At 65.0% G+C, this 10,845-nt stretch overlaps 1 protein-coding gene across 1 annotated transcript in view; it reads left to right on the top strand.

Annotated features, from left to right (window-relative positions):
- The window catches only part of KMT2D (lysine methyltransferase 2D), a 29,761-nt gene extending 21,577 nt beyond the window's left edge, over positions 1 to 8,184 (top strand). The window contains 17 exon segments of the mRNA XM_025191366.1: positions 210 to 560; positions 960 to 2,426; positions 2,539 to 2,682; positions 2,851 to 3,015; positions 3,161 to 3,311; positions 3,500 to 3,581; positions 3,690 to 3,865; positions 4,002 to 4,147; positions 4,236 to 4,371; positions 4,498 to 4,616; positions 4,770 to 5,937; positions 6,188 to 6,324; positions 6,508 to 6,638; positions 6,739 to 7,024; positions 7,149 to 7,222; positions 7,598 to 7,706; positions 7,949 to 8,184. Of these exon segments, the coding sequence (XP_025047151.1) occupies positions 210 to 560; positions 960 to 2,426; positions 2,539 to 2,682; positions 2,851 to 3,015; positions 3,161 to 3,311; positions 3,500 to 3,581; positions 3,690 to 3,865; positions 4,002 to 4,147; positions 4,236 to 4,371; positions 4,498 to 4,616; positions 4,770 to 5,937; positions 6,188 to 6,324; positions 6,508 to 6,638; positions 6,739 to 7,024; positions 7,149 to 7,222; positions 7,598 to 7,706; positions 7,949 to 8,041 (4,935 nt within the window). The 3' untranslated portion in view covers positions 8,042 to 8,184.
- Positions 8,185 to 10,845: the final 2,661 nt, after the last annotated feature.

The following is a 10,845-nucleotide window of genomic DNA, read 5'->3' as shown; positions in this document are numbered from 1 at the left end:
GGCAGCTGCAGGGGATGCAGCTGGCCCAGAAGCTGCAGCTGCAGCAGCAGCAACAGCAGCAGCAGCAAAGCATCCTGGGACAGGTCTCCTTGCAGCAGCAGCAGCAGCAGAGCATCCTGGGACAGGTCTCCCTGCAGCAGCAAGGCATCGTGGGCCAAACTGGCTTGATTGGCCAGGCGCAGCCACCACCTCCACCACCCACCCCGCAGCCAGGCCCGGGGGGCCAGACTATGGTCCCAAAGCAGCAAGGATTGATGGGAAACCAGCAGGGCATCCTGGTGCAGCAGCTCTCCCCGCAGCAGCCGCCGCAACCAGGCATGCAGGGGCACCCCCCAGCGCCCACGCTGCAGCACCAGGGGAAGGGCCACCAGCCACGCCAGCTGCTGCTGGCCCCCCACCAGCAGAGGGTGCTGGGGTCGCCCCAGCTGGGGCAGCAGGCGCCTGGCCTCCTGGGGCACCGCCTCGTCCTGTCCCAGCAGCAGCAGCAGCAGGTCGGGCTCCTGGGGCCGGCACGGACACTGCTGACGCCACAGCAGCAGAACTCTCTAGCACAGCACCAGGCCCTTCAGGGCCAGGGCCAGGGCCAGGGCCAGGGCCTGGGCCAGGCTGGCCTGCAGCAGATGCAGCACTTTGCGCAGCACGGGGCTCTGGGCCAGGCCCCCTCCGTGCTACACTTGAGTCAGGGAATGCAGCCGGGCCTGGCCGCCAAGGAGCAACCGGGAGGACCCGAAGGCACCGCGCTGTCTGCTGAGGGCACGGAGCCAGCGGGGCAGGGGCCACCGGGTGGCCAGGACCTGGGTGGGCAGCTGCACACCAGCCCCCCGGAGCCGTCAGGCAGCCAGGAGCAGCCAACCCAGCTTGTGCTGCAGCCCTCAGCGCAGCACCAGCAGCTGCAGCTGCAGAAGCACCCACCAGAGCTGGGGCAGCCACCACCGCTGCGCATGCCAGGAGTGCCGTAGCCTGGTGCCCTGCTGCACCAGCCCCTGCCTGGTGACCCGACAGCAGGAGCTGCCAGGCAGGACACACCACAGCTGCACGCGAATCCCAGCCCGGGGCCACCCCAGCCGGGCTTGCCAGTATCGGAGCCACCGCAGAGCTGTGCCATGAGCCAGGCACAAAGCATCATGGTGCAGCAGCAGCAGCAAAGGATTGTGGGGCACCCCCAGCTGCCCTCACGGCTGCAGAGCATGGTGGGGCCACCCCGACCTGGGCTGCAGCAGCAGGGCCTGCTGCTCCCGCCTGCAGCCCATGCGCAGAGCCTGCTGGGCCAGGTGCCGGGGCCAGTGCTGGGGCAGATCCGGGCGCAGCTGCAGGGTGTGCTGGCCAAGAACCCGCAGCTGCGGCACCTCACACCACAGCAGCAGCAGCAGCTGCAGGCCCTGCTCGTGCAGCGCCACCAGCAGAACCTGCTGCAGCACAGCCAGGCACTGCGCCAGGCCGGCCCCTTCCCAGGGCAGGAGTCCGGGCAGCCAGGCACGGCTCCCCATGCCCCTCCACCTGCCCCGCCCCGCCAGCTGGGCACTCTCTTCCAGGTGCGCTCAGCTGGCCCGGTTCCTGAGCCGGGGCTTGGCATGGAGCGGGTGCCTGCAGGGGCCCCCCACCCGCAGCCGCTGGCAGAGCTGGTCCATGGCGGTCGCAGCCCCCAGCCAGCCATGCTACGACTGTCCACCACATCGGCACCCCCCACCATCCAGTCGCCCCTAAGTGTGCTCAGCCTGGGCCCCGCACCACCACAGCACCCTGTGCCCAGCCCAGAACAGGGCACCCAAGAGCCAAAGAAAGCCTCCCCTTCCCTCCTGGCACAGACCCCTGTAGCCCTGCCGGAGCAGCGGCCAGCACCCCCCCACAGTGGGCTCCTGCCTGAGCCACCCAAGCCTGACCCCTCTCCTGCTCCCCCCAAGCCAACCTCCAGCCAGAGCAGGGAGGAGCCCTTCCCAGTGCCCCCCAGCCCTTGGGATCCCGCGGCACAGGGGCCCATTGCTCCTCCTGGTACGGAGCCCGCGAAGGCACGCCTGCCCATGGTCCCCATCAGTGGGCAGGCACCTGAAGTGCCCCGCACAGAGACTTTGCTGCCTGAAGCTGGGGGGCCACTGGCCATGCCCCCTGGAGTGTGCGTCAAGCAGGAGCCCAAGGAGGAGGGAGTGCCGTGTGAGCTAGCTGCGGAGCAGCTCCTGAAGCCTGAGGCCCACAGGGAGCAGCCGGCAGCACCCACCCCGGCCAACCACCACCTGCTGGGCAGCCAGCTGCTGGCGGGTGCCCCCCCAGAGGCTGGGCACCTGCTGCTGCAGAAGCTGCTGCGGGCCAAGAATGTGCAGCTGGTATCACAGCGCACTGCCGAGGGGCTGCACCCTGAGCTCAACGGGCATGCTGATGGCAAGCTGGCCGCGCTGGAGCACAGGCTGCAGGCTGTGGCCCCAGGCAGGGAGGTAAGCCAGGCGCCGGGCCATGGGGCTTGGGGAGCAGTGGGAGACGGTCTGATCTTGGGATGGGCACTGTGCATGTGTCACTACTCATCCACATGTTGCCTCCTCCCCACAGGACCCATCTGCCGCCAAGAAGCTGCTGGCCCCAAAGCCCAAGCGGGTGCAGAAGGGCAATGAGCGGGTCCCCACCTCCCGCAAGAAGCTGCGCAAGGATGATGGCCTGAAGCCCAGTGAGGCCCTCATGAAGCAACTGAAGCAGGTAGTGCCTCCTGGGCTGTCTCCACTTCACTTCTCTGCAGTTCTGGCGTGGTCCTGGGGGCTGCCGCGACCATGTGCCCCCAGTGGGATGGGGAGGGGGGCCTGCCTGCAGGCATGGGGCTGCACAGGCAGGGTTGCCCCCTCTTGACAGCTCTGCTCTGCCACCCAGGAGCTCTCCCTCCTGCCCCTGATGGAGCCGACCATCACGGCCAACTTCAGCCTCTTCCCGCCCTTTGGCAGCAGCCCCATCAATGGCCGGAGCCCTCTCAAGGGTGCCTTCGGCAGCGCTGTTCTGGAAAGCGTCCCCGACTACTACTCCCAGCTACTATCCAAGGTATGCGCTGTGGAACTGGGCTGGCGGGGGTGGAGGCGAACTGGAGCCCAGACTCCTGGGTCCCACAGGGCCAGGGCCAGGGCCAGACTCCCGGAGGGTTATGGGTGCCCCAGGGCCCTGACTGGCACCACCCCTGTCCCTGCAGAACAACCTGAGCAACCCACCAACGCCGCCCTCATCGCTGCCCCCCACCCCGCCCCCCTCGGTGCAGCAGAAGATGGTGAATGGTGTCACCTCCGGCGAGGAGTTGCCTGAGCAGCCCAAGGACCCGGCCCGTGAGCCCGAGGGCCACAAGGGTAGGCATGGGGCAGTCCCTGAGCAACAAGGCAGTGAGTAGGGGAGGTGGGAGGGTGATCTGACCCTGGTGCCCCCGTGGCAGCGGTGGGTGCAGGAGGACCTTCCCCTAGGGTGGGGAAGATGGGGTTGGGGCTAGGGCTGCTTTGCTGGGCCGGGCAGAGCCTGAGCCTGCATCTTCCCTCTCCAGATGCTCCTGCCGTGGAAGTGAAGAGCTTGGACCTGCTGGCGGCCCTACCCACACCACCGCACAACCAGACTGAGGATGTCCGGTGAGGGGCAGCAGCCATGCCTGGGGTTCCCTTTCAGGGCAGGGGGGTGTAGAGGGCTGAAGGGACCGGTTTGCGGGGGATGGATCTCACCTCCTCTCTTCTTGTCAGGATGGAGAGCGATGAGGAGAGTGACTCCCCCGACAGCATCGTGCCTGCCTCGTCCCCGGAGAGCATCCTTGGGGAGGATGTGCCCCGCTTTCCCCTGCTGACGGAGACGCGGCCGGAGCTGGAAGAGCGCGTGCTGTCCCCCGTCATCCCCATCATTCCCAGGGCCAGCATCCCAGGTGGGCCAGCAGGGTGTGGGGTGGCACCCAGGATGGGGCATTGGGTGGGCTGTGCTGTCAGCGGGTCCATCTGGCTGCAGGGGCTCAAGTTTGGGGGCCCCACTCCTCTCTAACCGCCTCTGCTCTCTGCCCCCAGCCTTCCCTGACACCAAGCCCTACGAAGCACCGGAGCCCTTTGGGGAGCGCTCTGCGAAGGCCCCGCTGACGCAGGGAGTCCCCTGGGAGAAGGGCAAGGGCAGTGAGGTCTCCGTCATGCTGACCGTCTCTGCTGCAGCAGCCAAGGTAAGGGCAGGGGCCAGGCCGTATGGGGCAGTCCCAGGCCACATGCACTCGAGCGCCCAGCTCTGACCTGGCTTCTCCTGTCCCCCAGAACCTGAACAGCGTCATGGTGGCCATGGCCGAGCTGCTGAGCATGAAGATCCCCAACTCCTATGAGGTGCTGTTCTCTGAAAGCCCTATGCGGGCCGCTGGGCCCGAGGCCAAGAAGGTGGAGACTGATGGAGCCGGTGAGTGCCAACCACCCCGGGGTGGGGGCAGGGAGGGCATCAGCCCTCCTGCCCAGGGGCTCCTGGCTGGCACCAGGGGCACTGGCAGTGCCCCTGTGACACTGCTGCGGTCTCGGCCTCTGTCAGGCACTGACAAACCTGGGAAGCCGCCTGACGGCAATGCGGAGTGGCTGAAGCAGTTCGACGCCGTGTTGCCAGGCTACAGCCTCAAGAGCGAGCTGGACATCCTGACACTTCTCAAACAGGTCAGTATCCCCTGAGGGGCCAGCTCGCCTGGCTGTGCCCGGGGCTTCTGCCCTGCCTGGCACCCCTGGGGCAGCCGGCGTCCGTTCTGCCTGGTCCCGTGCCCTTGGCCCCCACTAGTTTGGGTCTGCTCTGATCTCCCATCTCCATCCCAGGAGAGCCCGGCAGCAGAGAAGGCGGCACAGCACTGCTACATCCACAACGTGTCCAACCTGGACGTGCGGCAGTTGTCACTGCCACCCGAGGAACCCTCGCCCCCGCTTTCCCCCTTCGCCCCATCGCCCTCCAGCCCTGCCGAAACCGCCTGCATCCCGGCTGCCGAGGCCGCCCCTGAGGCAGCACCAGTGCCCTCCACTCCATCCCCACCTGCCCCTTCCCCAGCCCCCAAGGAGGAGGGGTCACTCTCGCCATCCCGGGCCAAGCCACGCGCACGGCCTCCGGAGGATGGCAGTGGGGATGAGGTGCGGCCGCGGCTGAAAAAGTGGAAGGGGGTGCGGTGGAAGCGTCTGCGGTTCCTGCTCACCATCCAGAAAGGTGGGGCCAAGCGAGATGGCGACCGGGAGATCGCTGAGTTTGTGGAGAAGCTGGGCTCAGCCCTGCGGCCAGAGAAGGTGCCGCGGGACCTGCGGCGCTGCTGCTTCTGCCATGAGGAGGGCGATGGTGCCACGGACGGCCCTGCCCGCCTCCTCAACCTGGACCTGGATCTCTGGGTGCACCTGAATTGCGCCCTGTGGTCCACAGAGGTGTATGAGACGCAGGGCGGGGCCCTCATCAATGTGGAGGTGGCGTTGCACCGGGGGCTGCTGACCAAGTGCTCCCTGTGCCAAAAGATGGGTGCCACCAACAGCTGCAACCGCCTGCGCTGCCCCAGCGTCTACCACTTTGCCTGCGCCATCCGCGCCAAGTGCATGTTCTTCAAGGACAAGACCATGCTGTGCCCCCTGCACAAGCCCAAGGGCCCCTGCGACCAGGAGCTGAGCTCCTTTGCCGTCTTCCGGCGCGTCTACATTGAGCGCGACGAGGTCAAGCAGATTGCCAGCATCATCCAGCGGGGCGAGCGCCTGCACATGTTCCGCGTGGGTGGCCTGGTCTTCCACGCCATCGGCCAGCTGCTGCCCCACCAGATGGCCGACTTCCACAGCGTCACGGCCCTCTACCCCGTGGGCTACGAGGCCACACGCATCTACTGGAGCCTGCGCACCAACAACCGGCGCTGCTGCTACCGCTGCACCATCTGCGAGAACAACGGGCGCCCTGAGTTTGTGGTGCAGGTTATCGAGCAGGGGCTAGAGGACCTGGTCTTCACTGATTCCTCGCCCCAGGGTAAGGTGCTGCAGGAGGGGGCCGCAGGGTGGGGAGCCGTCTGCATGCAGAACTGCCACGGGGGTGTGAGGTGGGCATCCTAGCCCACCCCAGAGGTGGCTGTGTTTTATGCACTGAGTGAGCTGGCCCAGGGCTGTTACCCTCCTGAGCCCCTCTGGGCTGGGCATGCAGGGCAGGGGCATCTCGGACTAGGGAGGAGGGAGGGCAGGTCCAGAAACGAAGTCACCCCCTTGCTTTCCTCACCCGGCAGCCGTGTGGAACCGCATCATTGAGCCGGTGGCCATGATGAGGAAGGACGCTGACATGCTGCGGCTGTTCCCTGAGTACCTGAAGGGGGAAGAGCTCTTCGGCCTCACGGTGCACGCCGTGCTGCGCATCGCCGAGTCTGTACGTACCAAGCCGGGACTGGCACCTTGATGCCTGCCTTGGAGAGGGTGGGAGGGCTGGGGAGGGGCTGGCTGGGCACGGGTGTGGGACGCTTCCGGATGGGATGGGAGCATTGGGTGCGGGGACTGCAGACCCTGCGTCCCCAGGGGTCCCCAGCCCTGACTGACACGCAGTCGCCTGCAGCTGCCTGGCGTCGAGAGCTGCACAAACTACCTGTTCCGCTATGGGCGCCATCCGCTAATGGAGCTGCCACTCATGATCAACCCCACTGGCTGCGCCCGGGCTGAGCCCAAGATCCTCACCCACTACAAGCGGTGAGTGGTGGGGGACGCCGCGGTGGCGGTGCGGGGGGACCCACTGGGGTGCTGCGGGGCGACGCTCCCCCGTGACGGTCCCCACGCTCCGCCCCCGCAGGCCCCACACCCTGAACAGCACGAGCATGTCCAAGGCCTACCAGAGCACCTTCACGGGCGAGACCAACACGCCCTACAGCAAGCAGTTCGTGCACTCCAAATCCTCACAATATCGGCGCCTCAAGACCGAGTGGAAGAACAACGTTTACCTGGCGCGCTCCCGCATTCAGGGGCTGGGGCTGTATGCAGCTAAAGACATCGAGAAACACACCATGGTCATCGAGTACATCGGCACCATCATCCGCAACGAGGTGGCCAACCGGCGCGAGAAGATCTATGAAGAGCAGGTGCGGGGTTGGGACCCCAGGGCTGGGGGAAGCGGGCTGGGATCAGGGCCCTGCGTGGCTGTGGCCTGGCGGGGGGGGCCTCTGGCAGCCGTGTAATCAGGGGCCTGTGCTTCCTGCTCCCCAGAACCGAGGGATCTACATGTTCCGCATCAACAACGAGCACGTCATCGACGCCACGCTGACGGGGGGCCCGGCCAGGTAAGTCGCAGCTGGGGCCTGGGGGAGTAGCCCCGTGGGAGGGGGAAGCTTGTATCTGTCCAGCTCTGCCATCACCAGCCGACCCCAGCATGCAATAGGGTGCTGGGAGGGACAGTATGAAGGGGGCCCCCTTCCCTCCCAAGTCCAGGGAACTCAGGAGTCCTGCTCCCAGCCAGGTCCATCAGGCCAAAGCTCCAACTGCCTTAATCCCAAAGATAAAATCATTGTACACATGCCAAAGCAGGGGTGCCATCTGAGCAGAGGAGAACACAGTCCCTGTCCCTATCTGGGCTGTCCCCTGCCACGAGGATGGGCAGGGGCTGGGCAGCTCCCATAGCCACCTCTGATTCCCCTCCCTTGTCCTCTGTGCCCCAGGTACATCAATCACTCATGCGCCCCAAACTGCGTGGCCGAGGTGGTGACCTTCGACAAGGAAGATAAGATCATCATCATCTCCAGCCGCCGCATCCCCAAAGGGGAGGAGGTAGGAGCCAGGAAGGGTGCCCAGAAGATGTCCTTAGTGACCTGTGCCAGGGGTCAGGGGGGGTTGCGGCACCTCGAGAGGAGCTGGCGGTTAGCTCAGCAGGGCTGGGCTGGAGGGGTCCATGCCAGGACAGGACGGGAGTGTAACCAGCTCCCGGGGGGTTGGGGGCAGCCAGGCTATGGACTGGCCCTGGCGGGAGGGCCCAACCAGGCACCAGCCTCACTTTAGCCATCTGCCCCCAGCTGACCTACGACTACCAGTTCGACTTCGAGGATGATCAGCACAAGATCCCCTGCCACTGCGGAGCCTGGAACTGCCGGAAGTGGATGAACTAGCCCCTGTGGGTGCGGGCTCAGGCGTGCGCACGCCACCCCGGCCCAGTGGAGACGCCGCAGAGGCCTTCGGCCAGGCCTGGCGTGGGGGAAGGGGCCTGGGCAGCAGGAGCGGTGGCGGCAGGACAGGACGGGATGCCCCAGCTGGGCCCCGGAGTCGGCTGGATGCAGGTGGGATGTCTGGGGCCAGGGCCGGGCCGGGCCAGTACCAAAGGCAAGGCGGCTCCAGGCCTCGCTCGCACATATCGGACACTGCCTGCCTACCTTGTGGGGGGCCGCAGCGCCCCCGCCCCCCCGCTGACCTGCCTGCCGGCAGCAGGACTAATGAACTGGCAACTCAGGGTTTTCTTTGTTTTGTTTTGCGGGGGGGGCGCCGGCCCCGCCGCCGGCCGCGTCTCAGCCCCCTCGCTTGCCCAAGCACCTGGCCAGGGCTCCGGAGGGGTCCTGGGGCGGGACGGGACAGGGGCAGCCCCTGCCCCCCGCACCGGAGCCGGGTGGGTCAGACCCAGCACCGGGCGGCCGCGGCCTCCTTTTTAGAAACAGAACTAATCCGATTCGCTCGCTAATTTACCAAGGTAACAAAGAGACTCCTTGAGCTTGACAATCCCGAATCCGAGCCCGGCGCCGCTGGGGCCCGGAGAGACACAGAGTTTGCGTGGGTTTATTTTTCTCGTTGTTGTGGGGACGGAAGCACCGCGAGGGCGTGAAGGAGGCGCCGCCCGCACGGAGCGGAGCTGGGATGAGGCATGTGCAGACCCCCCCCCCCCCCCCCCCAATGGACGCCAGGAGCATCTGCACCCGAACCTACCTCATTTTAAGTGTTAGATTTTGCTGTGTGAAATGTGAGCCCCCCCCCCGGTCCCATGGCCCCCGGCTCCCGAGCCCTTCCTCCGTAACCGACTGCGCAGGCCCACTTAGGGAGGGGACTAGAGCAGCGCTGGGCAGAGCCTGGGGCCTTTCCCTTCCCTCTGGTCCCCCCCCTGCCCCAGGACCCAGCCCCGTGGACTGTGGGATGCAGAATGGGCAGCCCCAGGGACTGGGACTGGGGCTGGGGCCCTGCCAGCTGGATGCCCCGAGATCTCGGTTACTTCACCAGGCTGCAAGAAAGGCAGAGCCTGGGGGAGGCCGCTGCTTGTGGGTCCATCTGCCATGTGCCAAGACTGGCTGGGGTAGGAGGGCATCGCCCATTGCCAGCCCCCCTCCCCTCGCCCTCATCGCACTGTTCCGGCACAGGGGGCAGCTGGTTGAGCCGGGGTGGGGGAGAAGGGCAGGAAGCCAGGTCAGGCCGTGCATCAGCTGGCATCAGCAGATCCCTGCGTCGGGGCGGGGGGCTGCTGCGGGCAATGCCCCCTTCCCTTGCAAACCTCCCCCCCCCCCACCCCAGTCGCTAATGAAGCTGCTGCTCTAGGCTTTCCCCGTAGGCTGCGTGTGCCTGCCCTGCGGGCACGGTCGGGGGCAGGTTATTTATCTATTTATACCTTACGTTGTATATATTAGAATGGGGGGGAGGGGAAGGCTCTCTTCTGTGCTCTGATTGGCTGCGATTTTTGGGGCTGGGGGGGGGGGGGGCCTTTCAGGGACCCCCCCCCCCCCCCCCCCCCAGCCAGGGGCTGCAGCTAACTGCAGGGTGGGTTGGGGCAGGGCGAACCCACCGACACGGGCCCTTTCCCTGCTCTCGCTGCCTGTCCGGGTCAGGTCGGGGCTTGGATTTTCAGATCGCGGCAGGGCGTTGGCACAGGGCCGCGGAAGGAGGGGAGGGCTTGGACGGGCATCGCGGGCAGCGCTGCCCACCTTCCCGCTGCCAACTCCCTGCTGCCTGCTCCTCCCATGGGGACCTCACGGCTGGACCCGCTGGGGCAGGGGGTGGCAGGTCCCCCGGCTCGCGCCCACTCGCTCCCCACAGGACTGCGTATCGCTGGGGTCTCCTAACGCACAAGCGCATTGCACAGGGAGGGACGCCCCTGACTGGCCCCTTGGCCCCGGGGCTGGGGCGGGGACCAGGCAGGCCAGCGGGAGGGCACCTGGCTGGTCTCATCTGGGGCAGGGGGCCTGCGTCGAGCATTTCCTCCCTCTTCAGGTGGGCCGAGAAACAAGATGGTGGGGGGGAGCAGGCCCAGGGCATTTCCCGCTGGATTCCAGCCGGCTCGGAGCGAGGAGAGTCGTTGCGTTTTTACAAAGCTGCTTCCGCAACTATTCAAAGCTGCAAAAGGGTAAAAATGAAAACGTTCAAGGTGGGGGCGGGGGAAGAAGAAAGTGAAAAGCTATGGAGAAAGTTTAAATTTAAAGAAAAACCTGTAAATAAAATGGGAGTTCTGTAGAGAAATGAACTGTTTTTACCAATAATGAAACCACTGGATGTTATTTTAAAATAAAGGCGCGTGAGAGAGAGAAAAAAAAAAAGCCAGTATACCTTTTTGGTTTTGTTTTGTTTGTTCGTTTTTCTTTTCTTTTTTTGTCTTTCCACGAAGGTGGAAGGCTGTAAAGTGTATAAATAAAAAGAAACATTTTAAAAATCGCTAAAGAAATAAATAAAACAAGGGGGTTCCAGCTGGGAAAAGATGAACTACCAGGGTTGTCTGGCTTTTTAGATTACGGTTAGAGAATAAAATAGGCTGTAGATTTTAGCTGGGGGGGAAGAAAAGAGAAAATAAACCTTATACAGTTTTTAATTTTTATATTAAAGTATATCGCGGTCAGTCCCGGAGCTGAGGTTGGATGTCTGTTTTTTAAAGCTCTGCCTGTATCATTGCGTTGGAGCCTGGTCCTGCCCCTTCCCGGTTGCACAGACTGTTCTATTCTCAGTTGGA

The sequence above is a fragment of the Alligator sinensis genome, unplaced genomic scaffold (genome assembly GCF_000455745.1).
Source record: "Alligator sinensis unplaced genomic scaffold, ASM45574v1 scaffold1065_1, whole genome shotgun sequence".
NCBI lineage: Eukaryota > Metazoa > Chordata > Crocodylia > Alligatoridae > Alligator > Alligator sinensis.
This window is presented reverse-complemented; position numbering and strand designations above follow the sequence as displayed.